The sequence below is a fragment of the Cydia pomonella genome, chromosome 6, assembly GCF_033807575.1.
Source record: "Cydia pomonella isolate Wapato2018A chromosome 6, ilCydPomo1, whole genome shotgun sequence".
Classification (NCBI taxonomy): Eukaryota; Metazoa; Arthropoda; class Insecta; order Lepidoptera; family Tortricidae; genus Cydia; species Cydia pomonella.
In genome coordinates this window covers 12,838,574-12,858,439 of record NC_084708.1, presented here as the reverse complement: position 1 = coordinate 12,858,439, position 19,866 = coordinate 12,838,574, and the positions used below count along the sequence as shown (strand labels likewise).

Below are 19,866 nucleotides of genomic sequence, written 5' to 3'. Positions count from 1 at the left end.
TTTAATTGGCCAGGCCGCGAATTTTTCAATCAACCCTCGTACATTGATAGTTTTAAATCAAAATATAGAGAAACCGATTTCTTACCACGCATTTTTAATAATCATATTTTTATCAACTGGTGTACCGCCATGTTTGTAGAATCTCTCCATATCGGCAAGTAACGTTTCGAAGGCATCCTGCAGTCAAACATTTGTACACGTTAAACCCAGTGCGCGAATCGATTAGTCATTATAATGTACATAACATAATACTATCTCGTTTTTACGAAAAATATCTTCAGAGCGACGGGAGCCTGGAGGCTAATCATAAAAAAAATAAGGCAATGTAAACATCTGCACCACTAAGTTTCCTCTTGTCTAGGATATACATTATACATATTCATACTTACACTGTAATTTGGCCCTACAATCCGGAGCCAAATTTCGAGTGTAGAATTGGCAACGGTCACGAAAACATTCCAGAAATCCTCTTCAGGGAACTTAAGCGGCGGCAAATCACTGTCGATTGTTTCGTCCGACACACTGTTCTCGTGGAACAGCGGCGGCGCGCCCTGCAAACGAAAACCACTTCAACATCTACTTCTGCCAAACATGAACTTTAGGTCGATAGGAATACCTACTATGTCTAATCCTTTTTAATCAATATTTTAGTATAGGTAATTAAAAAGGTTATAAGTTTTTCACAGCCGCGTCACTCAGTCATGATCGGTGCAACATGCAAGCTATTTTAACTTTTGAAAATTAATCAAATCAATAGATCTAAGTTATTTTAAAGCAATACATATGTCACGAAATGATAGCAATGTGATGAAATCGCCCTTGAATTAAGAGAATTTTTTGAGATGATTGTAATGATCACTGATCTCTATCACCCAGTCTAGTATAATTGAACAGATACATAGACTGATAGTTAGTATGTATAATGTATCGGTCGTTTTGAGCATGGCATGGAGCTAAAGAGAAGTCAAGTAATATCTTGGAATAAGATTTATCAGTTATCATTTGTTTAATGTCAGTTCGTTCTGCTAAATACCTGCAGCGAAATCGTGTTAATGAAACTCCACATACCTAATACTTTAACAAGAGCCTGAGACCGCACAGTGAACAGAGGTCAGTGATTTAGAGCATACCATCCATCTATACAAGTATATAGATTATATAATCTAGCTAACGAAAGTTGATCCATAAAATAAAATTATCCGTTTACACTTTTGCTCAAAAATAATATTATATATGTGTATAAAAGTGTGGTCGCATAATCGAATTTTATAGGTTCAACTTACGTTACCCTTCCTCTACCTAAAAAGAAGTGTATAAAAAGAAACCTACAGGAGTGGTGTCAATAATTTGCAAGAGATATCTTCTCTACATACCTCTTTGTTAGGGAGAAGTACTAATAGTCCGTTAACCACTCTGTCTTTTAATATTCGAGGACAATTTTCCACCAGCTCTTGCCAGTTACTGGGCAAATTCTCTCCAAACTTTTCTCTAAAAACATAATTCAGCACTACATGACCACTTCCTTTATTTATAACATAACAATGTGAAGTGCAAGTAAAATTAAGGGGTTTAAATATTTACATTTATTAGGAAGGTAGATATGGACTGAGGTTTTAAAGTTACATTTAAGTGCATGATTGATTTGTAATAAAATTAGCATCATGCATTTCTTACACATAAGAATAGTATTAAGGTAAATAATTACAATTATAAGCAAGGTAATCGAGTCGAGTGAGTTATAGTTAGCGTGTTCAGGTATTAATTAAAGTTTTTAATGAGTCATGTCAATAGCAAAATTGCATGTCTGTATAAGTTACCAAAGTACTTACAAGTCCGTGTACGATTACCTAACGCGAATCGTTTTTAATTGCAGAATAAATTACAAAATGCACTCTAATTATGATATTCGGGGCAGTTGTTTTTTTAATGCCAATATCAAATTTACCGTTTTATTTAAACATACCAATATATATATACATTTAAATGGTTAACCTGATACTCGTATAAATTATGGGGTTCGAAAAATTATCTCAGTCACAAAAAATCTCGTCTCGTGTTTTGGACCGGAAGTTATTCAAGCTAATAAAAATCGGTTTTGCGCAAATATTAAGGTTTCTATGGCTCAAATGATGTTTACACTTACGATAAAAATTGTAGTGGTTAAGTTTGCGAAAAGTTAGGGCAAACATTGAAGCCATAGAAAGAAACCTTAGTATTTTAGAAAAACATATACGTCAAAGATATGTTTACATTGTTCGCCTTATTACAAAGGATTAAGGTATATAGAGCAAGGCTCGGAAACCGGTTAAATTTCCAAACCTTTATCGTGTACTTGGCGCAAAACCTTTTAATTTAGGTTTCGTTGGAAAAACCGTTATTTTTAAATTGGTTTATGTAAGAACAATTCTTGTCAAATTAACCGGTGTAGAACAAAAAAAAACCAGTTTCTTCCTATGTCGGTGTTTAAGTTATGTGACACACCACCAGGCTGGCCGGCCGTCTCGTCGCTCGTCGAATAAACCGGTTTTTTTAGGTTACAATAAAGTTCTTAAAACGCGTTCTTATAAAAGTTCCGAGGAAAACCGAAATAAACCGGTATTTACCGGTACTCTATAAACCGGTTCCGGGCCTTGATATACATTTTAAACGTCAAACTTCTATGAAATTATGACGTTTACTTAACACTTGCACAGGTTGGGCTATCAAAATCGGTGCCAACTTATCTTGGTCTGACCCTAACCTTAACACATTCACTGCCAGGAACCCACCAGGTGGGCGCTCGTGAACTTTACTCGGATGCCGGACAACCCGCTGCGGGAGTTCACTTTATACACAGCTATAGACGACTACCGTCTACGACAAAGAACCCACCTGGTGAGCGCACATCTTCACAGGCATATCGCAGGGTTGACTCCGGCAGAGATTTATTTAATTATTACCTATAATATTATTTATAGACAATATAGACATGCATTAATTAATTTTTAATATCTTAAATTACAAATTGGAGACTAACCTATGTATATGCACGAACCGATAATCCGCGTCAAATTATAATTAAGTACCTGGGCGACCAGGGCGACCGAGCGTTGCTCGGTTATAACTATTTATTGTAATATGGTGGTGTATAGGTGATAATCTTAACTACATTTTTTTACTAAATTAAACTTGTCTAAAACAATAAAAATTAAAAAAATATATATATAAACGAACATATATAAAAAAAAAACAAAAGTTAGTCACCGGGCGAGATTCGAACCCGTAACACTCGTTTCTAGCAGTCCGCGTCTTAACCCGCTGGGCCAGACGGACAGTGGCCGGCAACACGAAATTAGCGACCATATTCTGCGTCGAAAGAAAAACGCATGAAAACTTGAAAACACGCGTTTTCCCAAACATAACACTAATCTAGATCGATTGTTTACCCCCAAAAACCCCCATATACCAAATTTCAGCGAAATCGTTAGAGCCGTTTCCGAGATCCCGGAAATATATATATATATATATATATATATAAATATATATACAAGAATTGCTCGTTTAAAGGTATAAGATTTTGGCCGCGGATTAAATGGTTTAATTTATGTGTAATTTATGATTACTTACATTAATAATTCCTTTGTAAATGCATCACGTTGTGAATAGGGCTCGCGGTCGTGTCCGTGATTCGTGAACCCGTAGCCGTGCGCCCGGTTTCGTGTTTCACGGCAACGGTTTTCTGGTCCGTTCCGCACGTGATATTCGGTTACGTGAAATTAGGGTACGTGAATCCGTGTAAATCCGTGTAGGCGTGATCACGGCTTCACGTATCTTAAGAACACGCCGGTTCGGTCCGCCCGCGACGTTGAGTGAAGATACGATGCGGTCTCTAAGAGCTACGAATAAAAATGTATCGTGAGTTTTTTATTCATAGCTCTAATTCCGTTTCATTACTTTTGAATTAAAATTTATTTCCAATAGTAAGGCCTTTTAAATATTAATGAGTAATAAATGAAAAAACCTAACATTAATTACAATGAATTAGCTACTTTAATAAGCGGGTTGCTAAAATAATACAACAACACTGTGTGTCAGGAGACCAACTGTGATGTCAGGAGTAACTAATGACAATGAATGTGAGTTCAAAATTCTAAATTGCCCCCTCCAGATTAAATAAAAAATACCACGAATTTGTAAAACAAAATATCGCGGTCATTTCTTTCAACTTCACGAACAAAAGGTAAAGCCCACAGCTACTTATGTATATTGTTTGTTTCATTTTAATAAGTCGCTCGCAAATCTTATTATCTTTGTCTGCACGTGCAACTGCACTTCTTATCTACAAAAAAAGAAAACCCCGGTATGTTGGCTTACCTTGTTAGTCGTACAATAAAACACTAACAATAATATGTCATTATTATCTTCAATCTTGAAATAAACAGTACTCTTTAATGTGCCGAAAGTCCGAAACTGATAAGAACTGATGCAGCTGCGTACTTTTCTTTCCGGGGCCCCGTACATGTGTTTTTGTTGAATTTGTTTACCTGTATTACCTTTATTATACCTACCGAAGATTTGCAGAAATTTACCCTTTTGTTTGTTTGGATTAGGATTGCGTTGTTTATATTTAACCCATTCATGGCCACGAACCACGAAGCGTACACAACACGCCGGGCCACCATACAAACCGTTTTCAGCTAAAACGTGTGACTCAGCTTATGGGTCTCGGGGCCTGGCGCGAACGTCAAAGAAATTGCCGCTTATGAATCCGGTCCGTTGGACAATATTATGCAACATTTTTACTAACCAACTGTTTACTGTTCATATTAATATATATATATATATATATATATATACTAATTTGTTGATATTTGTAAGAAACTAAGAATGAACATTTTAAAGCCTGATCAGAAATAGATGATCATTGTCAAGAGGGCGCTGTTATTTTCATATAATTAGCCTGGTCGTTCGGGTGAAGCAGTCGGAGTCCAGTTCATACCACAATTTGTCAGGAGGTCAGGAGGGTTGAAATTCCGGGTATCCATAGCCAAGGTCACAAAAATCACAAAATACGAAATCACTGAAGAGCACAGAGAGGAGCATAAAGTCGCCAACGAATAAATCGTGACTAAATATAATTTCCCATGTTACTCTAAAATACATCCTAATAGAGGGGATGGGGTGAATCATTTCTTGAGTTTTTGTCAAAAATACCACGTTAAAGATAATACCGCCGTTAAATCCGCCGCCGCCCAGGTGCATCCATTGTTTATTGTCCAAGTGTCTCCGATAATCTTACATGTGGCCGGTCATGAACTTTGTTTTGGTAAACGTCATTATAATATAAACAATAGAGCACTTAAAATGTATTATAATACTTATTACCACGAAAATGTTTAGAAAAAATCTTTTCTTTTAAATATTTCTCACACACTATTGCGATAATACAATATACCATTTAGTTGGTGACTGTTAAGCCGCCCTGTTTTTATAATGAAACAAAAAAAAAATGGCATGGTAATAAGTTTGGTCCTTAGAAATGTTGCTTGCTACCATCCAAACAGTAATCCATTGTAAAAAGGTACAATTTGCAACGAGTTTCGTCATGAAATAAGCTTTGAAACCAAGTTATAAAGTTTATTTTTGCGTGCTATGAAGATATGTGTAGTTTTTACAATTAGCGCCAGGCCACGGTGACCCATACCTTGAGTCATGTCAATAACTTCAGGCATAAATATATTTTTGATATTTTTGAAATGTAGATTTATCCATTTGCTTGGGACACGTATGTATCTCGAATTTCAGAATATTTACTATATTACACTTCCAGTAAACCAAACTTGAATATTCTAGACCCTGTTTCACTAAAAAAAAACATGTTTACAATTATGTTTTTCAACATGCCTTATAAAGATGGTTGTTAGCTCAAATTATACTTATATTATTTCGTCATATTACGTTTTGTTTATGTTTAAATCGGAATTTATTTACGACTCACATGTGAGTCACGGGCCCTGCGCGACTGTTTGAACATGACCCATACGCTGAGTCACGGGCCCTGAATGGGTTAAGCTACGTTATATTCTTTGATAGTAACAAGCTTTTACAAGTATGTTTCATTCATTTCATTAATACTTAACAGAAAAAAATGTCTTCTCTTGCTTTAATAATGACAACCAGTAGCACAGCGTTGCTTAAGTTCATAATTATAATGATACTTACTAGGGAGTTTTACACCTTATATTTATATTAGTGCAATGCAACGAGCAGGTCGCTAGTTTTGACTAAAATCAATAGCTGGTTATACAAAAAACAGAATAACCCCATAAATTATTTAAATATAACCATTATATTCAAATCGATGTAAAAAATACAATTTAAGTTTAATTCACACGTAAATGTTTGTCCGACGAACGTCCCGTATTCTATATACTAAGCGGTAACTCAATTCAATAATACCTAGTCCTTATTTATTTTTCTCCCGGGCGTGTCGAACCTACGAGACGTGCGATAAGTACCTATCCAACGGAACCGAGCACGAAGCTCCGCACACGAACGCAGGTACGGGCTACGTATCATGGCGTGTCACGGCGTGTCACGTGAATCCGGACGCGAACGCAGGTACGAGGTACGTACCTTGCCGTGTTCGTGAAATTCGTGATCTTAGTACCGCCGGGCTTAAGAGAACCCGTAGCTACGAATCGGCGTGTATCACGGATATCAGGAGCTCTAGTTGTGAAGGGCGTGACTACTCACGGATCTACATCCGTACTAACAAAATAAAAGTACTAGGATGTTTGACTATGAAACTTAGCACAGCCCTGGCGCACGCAGGGGCACCCGCCTGGTGGGCGCTCGGCGTGGGTGTATATCATAGTTGCGGACACGTACTCTCGGAGTATCCTGCTGTCGAATGTTCGTTGATTCGACTGTCGCTGGATCGAATGTTCGCTGGGTAGAAAAGCGTAGAAATAATCAATTGTAGAATCGAATTTGAGGTTTCGATTGTCATTCCATAGAAGATCTCGGGTACGAATGTTCGTTGATTCGACTGTCGCTGAATCGAATGTTCGCTGGGTCGAAAAGCGTAGAAAAAAATTTTTTTTAGAGTACCTCCCGAACATGTCAAGAGGGGGTAATTTTTTTTCGGTTAAACCCTAAGGTAAAAACCTTTTTTTTAAATCGGTCCAGTCATTTTGGAGTTCATTCGTTACAAAAAGAAAAATCCTACAATACAAATGTTTTCTCTTTAATATTAGTATAAATATAGCTTTGTTTTTTAATCTGAACATGACACTAAAAATCATTCGATCCAGCAACATTCGAATCAACGAACATTCGATACACAACAAATCGAACCCATACAATTCTAGATTACGATTTTTCGATTATGCATAATTCGGCCACAAGTATTTCGACCCAGCGAACATTCGATCCAGCAACATTCGAATCGCCGAACATTCGACAGCAGGATACTCCGAGATTACGTGTCCGAAACTATGATATACACTCGCTCGGCGTACAGTACTGGTTTAATCATAAAGTGAGTTTGCCAACCCGCACAGCGGGCGCTTATATATATTGCCCGGATCCTGGGGTAGCGTGCCGTTTTTCGTCTGGCAGTGAATGTGTTAAATAACTTCCGATTCAGACACGAGATTTTAGTTCGTGGTGTATGTACACGACAAAAAAAAAAAAAACAATTTACGGCAAATGATGATGATGGAATTTCCTTTTGCACTGTTGCTCCTTTTGACGCGCAGATTAATTTAGGAATTAATCTGTGAATCAAAAGTTCGTCGTTTATTATTTTCGTGTAAAATTAGAATATATAATATTATTAGAATTCATTTCTGATATTCAATTTATGCGATTACATATTTAGTTAGATCATAAAGTTCTGTCACAAAGGTTTTGACAAATAAAATTTAATACAAAACTTTTAATAAAAAAACATTTGCCATGATTTGAAAGCTTGTTTTATACTGATAAAAACGTAATATAATTATGTTAAAATTTAGATCGCATCTTTATTTACTACTTGGTTACTTTGGGGTTTTCGTTAGACGCAAATACGCGGCTGCATTGTGAAAAATTATACTTTACAAAAGGGAGTAAAAATCAGTGTCACATTAATAAAATAGGTTCAATCGTTTATTGGTATAAACCTAGTTTATTAGAACGTTATTTTATCACCAGCATTTTGTTCTCCTACCAGTCTGTACTTTAGCTAATACCCTTCAAACTTAGGGTACTTTTCAATGACACGCTTTTTTTGACTACCACCCAACGAGTAGGTTTGGTAAAACACGTACAGTTGCAATCTGGCAATACCAATACACATGATATATTTTAAGAAAGATAAAAGATCCTTTTAAGAAGAAGAGGCTTTTGTTTTATATAAGATTTAAAACTGTAAAAACAAAAAAAAATAGCGATCAAAATTGAACAGGTCGCGTATTTTTTGCATGTTTTTTTATAACATTTTTCCGAATATTACATGGAACTATGCAAAACTGAGACAGTAATTCAGCATTAAATTAACGCTTTCAAACCATCTTCTTCTTCTTCTTCAACCTAGCGTTTTCCCGGCCTAGCGCCAGGGTCCGCTTTCCTACTTAATCTTCTCCACTTTGTCCGGTCTTCGGCATCCTCAGATGTGAGATTGTTCTCTTCCATGTCCGCTGTCACGACGTCCAGCCAGCGCTTTTTAAGCCTACCGCGGCCGCGTGATCTAGGGCCTTGTACAGTGAGGTTGAGGCATCTATTTCCGGCGTAGTCTGCTGGTCTGCGGCTTATATGGCCATACCATCGGAGGCGACTTTCCTGCAGCTTATCCGCTACGTCACGGATTCCGAGGCTGCCACGGATGTGTTCGTTACGTATGCGATCTAATCGCGTGACGCTACACATCCATCGCAACATCTTCATCTCGGTGACGTGAAGCTGCTGGACATGTCTTCCGAGGACAGGCCAGGTCTCGCTACCATATAGCTGGACTGGGCGGATGATGCTCTTGTACACAAGGCCCTTTAGCTTCACCGGTATCCTAGGGTCGCAGATGACACCGGTTACTTCTCGCCATTTTGCCCAAGCAGCACTTATTCGGGCTTGGACGTCGTGATCGATTTCACCAGATTCGTGCAGCACGGAACCAAGGTATTTGAATTTATTCGTTTTCACGACAAAATCTTCTCCTACCTCTATGGGATCGGAATCCGTGCCGCCACACTTAATAAACTTATCTTAGTATCGCCAACGGCGGTCCTTACTATGGATTCCGAATTGTGGTACATGTCTCGGATAATATCAATATAGTTTCGTGGCACATTCTTCTCCTTCAAAGCCTACCTGAACCTACAAAAGATTACCTGGCGCGGTACGCAGTCGAAGCCCTTCTACAGATCCAGAAAAGCCATATGCAAGGGCTTTTTTTTTCTGTAGGCCTCGACTAGTATTCTTAGGGCAAAGATGGGGTCTATAGTGCCAAACTTTCAAACCATAAGTATGAATAATATTAATAAGGGATCTGTACCTACATGCAGCTTTTTTATCAGTCAAAACCTTTTTAACCGAACTTATGACTTTTAAAAAAATTGACAAGTGTTACTACAGTCTGAAGGAATTTTGAGATAGTTGACTGTAAATTTTATAATAATTAACTGTACATTTTATAATTCGTTTGTATCAGTCCACGTTTATAACTTAACGGCTTTATAGAAAGCTTAATAATGCATCCTTCTTCCTTGCGTTGTCCCGGCATATTGCCACGGCTCATAGGAGCCTGGGGTCCGCTTGACAATTAATCACAAGATTAGGCGTAGGCACTAGTTTTTACGAAAGCGACTGCTATCTGACCTTCCAACCCAGAGGGTAAAACTAGGCCTTGTGGGGATTAGTCCGGTTTCCTCACGATGTTTTCCTTCACCGAAAAGCGACTGGTAAATATCAAATGCTATTTCGTATATAAGTTCCGAAAGACTCATTGGTACGAGCCGGGGTTTGAATCCGCGACCTCCGCATTGCAAGTCGCACGCTCTTACCGCTAGGCCCCCAGCGCTTAATAATGCATATTTTGTTTAAAATAGTAATGTCAATTGATCTTAAATTTCGTATAATTTAATTTTAAAGTCTAAATACGTATGGCTCTAAAAATAATAATGTAGCACCATTGTATACCACGTTTAATGGCAAATAAATATATTTCTATTTCTAAAAAGCCAAAACAGAATTGCAATTTAATTTATTTTCCGAATATATTGTAATATGCACACAAAAAATAAAAATTTTATGACAAAGCCCTACTATTCCTCGTTATAAAAAGCGGCCAAGTGCGAGTCGGACTCGCCCATGAAGGGTTCCGTACCATTTATGACGTATTAAAAAAAACTACTTACTAGATCTCGTTCAAACCAATTTTCGGTGGAAGTTTGCATGGTAATGTATATCATATATTTTTTTTAGATTTTTCATTCTGTTATTTTAGAAGTTACAGGGGGGGGGGACACATTTTTTCACTTTGGAAGTGTCTCGCGCGCAAACTATTCAGTTTAGAAATAAAAGATTTTAGGAACCTAAATATCATTTTTAAAGACCTATCCATAGATACCCCACACGTATGGGTTTGATGAAAAAAGATTTTTTGAGTTTCAGTTCTAAGTATGGGGAACCCCCAAAATTTATTGTTTTTTTTTCTATTTTTGTGTAAAAATCCTAATGCGGTTCATAGAATACATCTACTTACCAAGTTTGAATAGTATAGCTCTTATAGTTTCGGAAAAAAGTGGCGGTGACATAATTGGACAGACAGACGGACATGACGAATCTATAAGGGCTCCGTTTTTTGCCATTTGGCTACGGAACCCTAAAAAGTATACACATGGAATATTTATTTAAACCTACTTTCGACCACAAGCTCACTGAATAGTATACAACGATGTGAGCTACAGCTATGGTATTTACGGCGTTTGATGATGAGATACCCTTTTGTTTTGCGTGGTGAGTCCTTAGAACCCTTGGATCATTTTAGGAAGGGGAGCCACCTTGATTTTTGGTGCGATGGGGATGAAAGGGTGGGGGTGATTTGTCCCATACATTAATAAATTTATGAAATCACCTGTTCAGGTTTTTGAACGGACGGACTAATATTCTGTGACTTTTGAGATAGCTTTTAGAACACTATTTGAAGGGTACCTCTACGAGTTTCAAGCTTATTATCATTCATCCCGAGGTGAAATCCTTCGTTTCACTGAGTTTCTTCCGGTTTTCTGGGTGGGGACTAAATCTTAAAATCCAAAAAGGATATTGTCGTCCTCTCTTTGAATATGACAAGAAAACGGGCCGGTCAATAAACAAAATGGCTCAGAGCAAATTGTTAAGTTCGAAGCATGCATCAAAACTTTTTGCCCTTGAAGAGTAAAAAAGTAAACACCACTTAGGTTTCTAAGATTATGCAATTAGTCCCTAAATAATAAACAAAAAAAAAATGCAATTTTTTTATATAAAATGGTGGTTTTAGTACAGTACTACAGTTAAAAATGTTTACTTTGGCAATCTTTGTCTATCATATCATCGATTTGCGGAACAGAATGGAACATGCCAAAGAGTATATTTAAACAGTATAACTGTGCATTTTATCAATTTATCAACTGCACTGGTAAAGCCAAAATTTCCGAAGTGTTATATTGATCGTACCTATATAAATGTGGCACAGTGCTAGCCCAGAGGCCGGCCTCGTGTTCGGCCACGAGGTCCGCGAGGGAAGCGACCGCCTTGCTCGGCGAGGACGTGGGCATGCCGCCCGACCCCGAGCCTTCTATCTCCTTGAGCAGCTTCATGGCCGCCACTTCCTTGGCCAACTCTTGGGACGGCGATGAGTCTGGATATGACGACGTCGAGTAGGACGTACCAACCTACAATTTATATGTAGATATAATTTTCGTCGGTAGCTTACTTACAGCCAGATAACTATAAGAATTATATGGTTTTGGTCGTGGTCATGGCAAAAACGTACCTCTGCAGATTTTGTACTTGTAACTTGGACGCATTGTTCTAAGAATTTTGATTTGTGTAGTTATGGTTTAAGACATTTATTCTCATAAGAATATACATTATTCACTTAAAATGAGAATTTAAATTTAACTTAATGCTATACAATGACGTGGTGTGTATGTTTTTGCATCCCTCGGAAATAGGAGTAAGGTTGGTATTCGTAGCGCACCCGCGGCCGTGCGATGCAAAAACTGTACAATATTAACTAATTAAGAGTGGGTAGCGTAACAACAACATGCATAACTCTGCGAGTGCAGTATCCAAGAATTAATAGTTTAAATCAAAATATGTCATGCTTCTTAATGTAAAAGTATTTTAGGAGCAGTATAAGTTTTTTTTTTTTTTGTTAACGTGGTATACCAAGCAGTTTTTTACATATTTGCAATTGTTATATGTATTTAACAATTTAAGCGAAATATTTTCAACAACATACCGTTTAAGTTTATTTTTGAATATTTTGAACGAAGGACTATTTTTAATATTCGGCGTCAATTTGTTGTACAATTTTGCACCTTCGTTTAAAATACTTCGTTTTCCGTAATTTGTTCTATGGAAGTGTAACTTTAAGCTATGTTTATTTCGAAGATTATATTTATTTTGCTTATATGTAAATGAAAGTTTTGTATGCAGTTTCTTATGTAAAATTTTATAGACCAAGATACAGGTTTTAAAAACGTAAATTTGTTTAATATGCATAATTTTTAGTTCTTCGTAAATTTTTCTTGTTGAAGTATAATAGTCATATCCAAATAATACCTTTAGTAGCTTATTTTGCGATGTTTGCAACTTATTTAAGTGAGTGCTTGACGCGCAACCCCAGATCTCAATTAAATATTCTAGATGTGGCTTTACTAATGAGTTGTAAATTACATAGCGTACATTTCTAGGGAAACAGCCGACGACATGGCGCAGTGAGCCTGTTAGCGAGATCATTTTTTTTCTGACACGGTCTATTTGGAGATTCCAAGTAAGGCGCGGCTCAAGTAATAGACCTAAGTATTTTTCTTGTGAAAAAGCTTTAATTATTTCTCCATTGATATGTAGTGATTCGTAAGGTCCAATAGTTTTATTTTTAGCGGAAAATATCATATAGCTAGTTTTTGATGCGTTAATAGTGAGAAGATTTTGTTTATACCAATCTGTTAGCTTGTTTAAGTCGCTTTGAGCACGATCTATGAGTTCATCGCTTGACTTTCCAAAATACATCAAGCAAGTATCGTCCGCATAGAGAGATACTTGTCCCTGTAAATCAAGATCCGTTATATTATTTATATAGGTTATAAAAAGTAGTGGGCTCAAAATTGACCCCTGCGGTATGCCGTATGTGATTTTTTTAGTACTACTAGTCATGTTGCCTATTTTTAAGACTTGTTGCCGGTTTTCTAGATAAGATTTGATCATTGAGAGAGCTTTTCCTTCGACTCCTATATGTTCTAACTTTTTAAACATCAAAAAGTGACAAATGGTGTGGAATGCTTTTTTTAATCTACAAATATACAGAGTCCTAAGTTTCTTTTATCTATATTTTGTCTTATATCTGTTACTAGGTCTAAAGTTGCAGATAGTTTCTTAAACATGTCAACGTGAACGTTACCGCAAGGATACTTAAATTAATAAATTTACATTTATGTATTTAAGTATTTATAAATATTTATATATATCGTTGTCTAAGTACCCTCAACACAAGCCTTATTGAGCTTACTGTGGGACTCAGTCAATTTGTGTAATAATGTCCTATAATATTTATTTATTTACATATGAGAATAAAATTGAACTGACGGTACATATCTTTTAGCGTGTAATCGCTGTAGATATAACATAGAAATATGAAACCAAAAGGCGGTTATACCTTAATTGAGCAGTCGTAACTGACGGGTCCTCGTTTCGGTCGAATGTCGTGCACCTTGTAAACGGGCTGCGCTAAGCCCAGCTTGCGACAGGTCCATTCCAACTTGGCCACGGAAGAGCTGGAGTCTGGTGGTGGTTCTAAGCTGTATGCTGGTGCTACATGTGTCACGGGACCGCTATGCTCCTATAAATAGATTTATTTTTATAAGAAAAATAAATAAAAAAGTTTGTATGTACTTAATTACATTATACTTACAACGAAATCGTTATTAGTAGCTGGTAGGGGCAAAGGTATCAGATCAACAGTGTTCAGTCGGTCTCTCAGGTTGGACAATCTTTGTGAAGCGGACATCTTGGAGCTTTGCTTAATGTCAGGCTCATTTTCTGTGCGTATGGAATGTTTAACCTGCAATGAATTAAGAATAAACATAAAAGCTAACCCATTACGCTATAGTGACTTTTTGGATACATATACTAGTTATGTATTCTGCAGCATGCGTTTTTAAGACTGTTCGCTTATTTAATTTTGACGCTCGGATAAACTTTACACCTCCAAATCTTATTAGTAAAGTACCCTGACCCACGAAAGCGAAGCACGAAAACTAAAAAAGGGACTAGAATTGATTGTAATCAAGTTTACCTCTCTAATATCTTTTTAAACATTGATGCTAGAGGAAAATGTTCAAATGTTTTTTGTGACTACGAAGAACTGAAAACGGGACCTGCACATTAACTTTCTCCCTTTAATATCTCATTAAATATTGATCCTAGCGAAAAAGTGCATAGTTTTTATTATTATTTATTTATTTATTTAAACTTTATTGCACGATATAAAATTGTACAAATGGCGGACTTTATGCCTTAAGGCCTCCTTTAAGGTCCTTTTAAATATTATTCCTAGCGAACACCTTTTTCATTTTTTCCACGTGTTTCATGTTTAATTATTCATGTATTAGAATTTCTTTAGCTATGACTTGTTCTGTACAAATTATTTGCGACAAACTAAAAAAAACCGGCCAAGAGCATGTCGGGCCACGCTCAGTGTAGGGTTCCGTAGTTACTCTTCCGTCACAATAAGCTAAACTGGAGCTTAAAGTATAGTAAATTGTTAACCAAGGGATGAAACGGTACCTTTCACCCGAGTTAAACAAATAGACAAATTTGCATAATCAGTACCTAATTAAAGTAAGTCTTTTTACTATGAAGGGAAAACTTTTTGCGATAACTCAAAAACAGCTTAACTGATCATGTCCGCTATAGTTTTCATTTAATGTCTTTCTTAAGCTCTACTTCCACGATTTTTTTCATATTTTTTGGACCTATGGTTCAAAAGTTAGAGGGGGGGACACATTTTTTTTTTCTTTCGGAGCGATTATCTCCGAATATATTCACTTTATCAAAAAATGTTTCTTGAAAACCCCTATTAGTTTTGAAAGACCTTTCCAACGATACCCCACACTCTAGGGTTGAAGCGAAAAAAAAAATTCACCCCCACTTTACGTGTAGGGGAGGTACCCTAAAAAAAATTAAATTTTTAGATTTTATTGTACGACTTTGTCGGTTTTCTTGATTTATATATCCATGCCAAATTTCAGCTTTCTAGCACTAACGACCACGGAGCAAAGCCTCGGACAAACAGACAGACAGACAGACGGACATGGCGAAACTATAAGGGTTCCGTTTTATGCCATTTGGCTACGGAACCCTAAAAGAGAAGTAAGTAAGTAAGTAAACACTTTATTGTACGAGAAAAATAAATATTACATCAGATGGAAAATAATTGGGTAGTACAAAAGCGAACTTATCCCTAAGAGGGATCTCTTCCAGTTAACCTATACCTAAAAGAGTAATTTAAAACTATATCTAAAGTAATTATATATTATTACCTACTATATATATATATATATATATATATATATATATATATATATATATATATATATATATTTATTTATATATGAATAAATATATATTATGACCGCACACATCTTCCTACCTGTCAGTAGGTTCTTCATCTGAGAGCCATAGTTTTTTTAATTTATATTTTAGCGATGCCACTGATTGACACTGTCTCAAAGGAGGTGGTAGCGCGTTCCAAAGCTTAACAGAATTTACGGTGAATAATTTGTGATATGATCGGTGTTTATGAATCGGGATAGAGAGGGAAAGATCGGTGCTAGAGCGTAGTCGGTGGTCTCTATCGTCTGCTAGAAACTTGAACCGCTCAGAGAGGTAGGGTGGGGAAGAGGGAATGAATAGTACTTTAAAAAAAAAGAGATAACGTATGCATGTCTCTACGGCGGCGGATAGATAGGTAACCACTTAAGCTGATCACGGAATGACGAAATATGGTCAAATTTGTGGAGACCAAAGACATATCTTATGCAAACATTTTGTAGACCTTAAAGAAACCTTAGAATTGATAAAAAATAACTTTCCTTCTTCAATATCTTTTTAAATATTGATCATTGTGAAAAGTGGACTGAATCTTTTTTGTAGAAAATTTTGTGTAAATTATGTACGTTTAACAACCTTTTCTTTGCCATTGGCCACCGTTTACGAGTTATTTACGAAAATATAAAAAAACACACAAATTTTCCCGCTTTAATATCATTGATCCTAGCGAAAAATGATACGGTATTTCTAGTAGGCAATATTAGATAGATTAAATAATCTATAAAAAAAAATTACAAATGCGTATAAGAAAATTATTTTGCAATAGGCCACCGTTTACGAGTTATTTACGAAAAACTAAAACTATGCCAAAATTCGCTTAGACCCTAATTATTTCCCCCCATTTTCCTTAATAGGTTACCTATTAGGTCGGGTAAAGGAGTCCCGCATTTTATACCCAAGTCCCGCAATCCCTTCCTTTGATCGCATATGTACCGCAAATCTGTGCACTAAGGTTGGCAACCCTAGTCAGAACCTTAAAACCTACACTAATAGACGACCAGTGCAGCGCTAGTCAATGTACTTATATGTATAAATATATATGCATATTACATATATTTGTACTGTAAATATTTGCAAGAAAGTATGACACGTAGTTATTATAATTTGTTTTGTATTTAGTTGTTTAACCAATAAATGCTATAACTACCTGAAAACTTACAAATTGTTTACTTTTGTTTTAATACCTAAAGATACAGAGTATATAGCAGAACTGGGCGCCATGCCATGTCGATTACTGAGGGAGACGAGATCATCCTTCTCTCTCGCAATGTACTAATTAGACGAGGTGGCCAGCAATTGTCATGTAACTCATGTACCGGTTTTAAAGTATACTTACGTCTTCTGAGTGTGTATTGACAGGTGCCAGGGGTACCCTTTCAGAGATCCGTTCTGGCTCCCTTGCGGGCGCTGGAGGGTTGACTGGTTTGGTAACAGCATTATATGTATTCCTTTCCGTTCTCTCCGTGTATGTATTTTCCGTCAATGGTTTCGATGTCGTTTTCGTTAGGGGGGGTTTCGTTTCGTACGGTTTATTGAATTTATTATTGTGCTAAAATCATAAAATATAATGTATTCAAGTCAGTCATGTAAAGAAAATATTCACTAAACGGGATTTGAATTTAAGAACCTGGAGATGGTCAAGTTCATATGAAGCATTAGTATTATTAACCAATTAGTACCTACCATCCAAGCTACAATAAGCCGTTTAGTTATGCAAATGAAGCATTACAGATTATGTATTTACCTTGTTGCTATAATTGTTGTTAAATGGTGTTCCGCCTTTCGCTCGGTAATATTGGTTTGAGTACTGATTATTGTAATTGTAGCTCGCGTTATTATAGCTGGCGTATGACCCGGTGGTTGCTGGTTTGCGCCACGAGCCTTCTTTTTTGGGAAACCGATTCTATAAAATATAACAATGATAATACAGCGGTTTCTGAGTAACAACAGTAAATATAAGTGGATACCTCTTATGTTGCCTCTTTAGTGTGTTGTGTCGTGAACCACTTGTAATGCAACAAGCCTAAAAAATTTCATAATAAAAAATACATTATCTCAGCAAACTCACAATAATCTTAAAAGCCATTGTCCCTACTTGCCCTTAACCCTTTTCCAGACATAGTACGATTTATCGACCACATATGCGCCATTAGAATTTCAACTTTAGCATTCCGATTTAAGGTTCAAATTAGATTACACTTTCAGGAAATGTCACTTGTCTTCAAATGAATTATCAAAGCTAGATTAATTGGAATATGTTTTTGGGAAAACCTTGTAGATTGGTGCGGCCTGGAAAAGGGTTAAGCCTTTTATGCCATTTTCCGCCATTTAGAATATTTTCCTAAAAAGGAAACAACTGAAAAATTCTATCAAACTACCGAAACTGCTCACAAAATTTTACGAGAACCTGTTAAGAAATGAGACTTGCAGGCAGAGGACAACATTCTGACATACAAACGGAGAACTTCACTAAACGGTCAGTCAATAAATATAGTAGATACCCCTATAACGGAACAGGGACTGGTAATGGGACATAAAACCACAAATTTTGTAAAATAAGTAACTAAAACTAGTTTATAAGCACTGGCAAACATTTAACCATAAACAAGAGTCATAGAGCTTCTTAAGTTTGATGTTTCATTAAATTTGCTTTTTTCTTAAGAAATTGGCGCCAAGCCAAAAGTTGTTGTTTAACTGAAAAAATAATCAGTAAGAATTCTTAACAACTCCACTAAGAGAGGTGAGTACCTATTTTTAACCGACTTCATAAATTAAAATAATATATTTACTTCGTGTAAATTAGAATGAGTTTTGCTAATAGCATTTACCAAGAGATTAGGTATACAACACATTATGTTATTACTCCAGAGATGTAAAAAAAAATTGATATTTTGCCCAGTCCCATTATAGGAGCTGTAAAACTGCATGCCTCCTATGATGGGACAATCTTATACAATGATGCTTGCCATGCCATAATTTCATGTTTTAAGAATACATAAGTAAAATTTAGTTAACAAACATGTGAACTATTTTAAAACTATTGAGGATATAGTACATTGAATTCTGCCGACCGATCAAATACCGCAATATAATGAATCTCGTTTGCGACTTCTCTCATAGTCCAAATTAGCCCTAATATATTGAATTGTGGAATTAAATACATTTATTTTAAATTAATATCGTGGTCCCTATTCGCATTGTAATATTTCAGATCGCTAGGGTCATGTACTCATATCCCATTATAGTACGGTCGCCAAATCTCAAAAGCCCTCTAGAAACACGATTTAATTGACTCGGCTCGGCCTTACCCACAACCGGTATCAATGTGTTCGGACAGTTCTCCTGATCACCGTACATGCGGTAGTAAAGCGGAAAAATGGTGGAGGGGATAGTAATGACGTCACAAAGATGGCGGCCGGACCTATTCTTTTTGGCGGTGTATCTCGAAAACCACTTAACCGATTTTAATCATCGAGGTGTCAAATAATAGCTTATATTATGGAGATTATTTCCTTTTCTACAAACATTTACGTGAAACCTATAGGAAAACAAATAATCACAAAAAACAGTTTTTTTATAAAATTATTTTTTTTTATTTTGTAAAAATCTCCGTAAATATTAGCATTTCGCAAATTTTGTTAAATATAAAACATATTGCTTCATTATCAAAGAATATAATGAGCCTTAAAACATACAGATCGAGTAATAAACAATGAAGCTACACTCATTTATTTGCGCATGGGTAACGATAACTGGCTTTTACCGGTCGAAACTGTGGTGACTGTTACGATACGTATTGAATGGAATTTATAGAGTATCGGTTTTAATTACTGAAATTATAATGACAATTATAAAAACCAGACACAATAATGTTACCTTACTTCGACGTTTAGTCTCTTTTTTCGTCTTAATCATAGGTAGGTACATATTTCTTTTTAGTTAAAAATTTTATACAGGGTGAACTTTTAACCACCAGTCATACTCTGCGCAGCGACTTTATAGGTCATACTGAACAACTTTTACTATTAGTAG

The 19,866-nt window shown here is 36.2% G+C and overlaps 1 protein-coding gene across 2 annotated transcripts in view; it reads right to left on the bottom strand.

Annotated features, from left to right (window-relative positions):
• LOC133519002 (tudor domain-containing protein 7) overlaps positions 1–19,866 on the bottom strand; it is a 51,091-nt gene that overhangs the window by 23,885 nt on the left and 7,340 nt on the right. For both annotated transcript variants that reach the window (XM_061852841.1, XM_061852842.1), the window contains 8 exons: positions 17,579–17,737; positions 17,171–17,383; positions 14,135–14,284; positions 13,880–14,062; positions 11,674–11,891; positions 1,374–1,488; positions 390–551; positions 86–177 (listed from right to left, as the gene is read on the bottom strand). In XM_061852841.1, the coding sequence (XP_061708825.1) occupies positions 86–177; positions 390–551; positions 1,374–1,488; positions 11,674–11,891; positions 13,880–14,062; positions 14,135–14,284; positions 17,171–17,383; positions 17,579–17,737 (1,292 nt within the window). The remainder of the gene's footprint in view (positions 1–85; positions 178–389; positions 552–1,373; positions 1,489–11,673; positions 11,892–13,879; positions 14,063–14,134; positions 14,285–17,170; positions 17,384–17,578; positions 17,738–19,866) is intronic.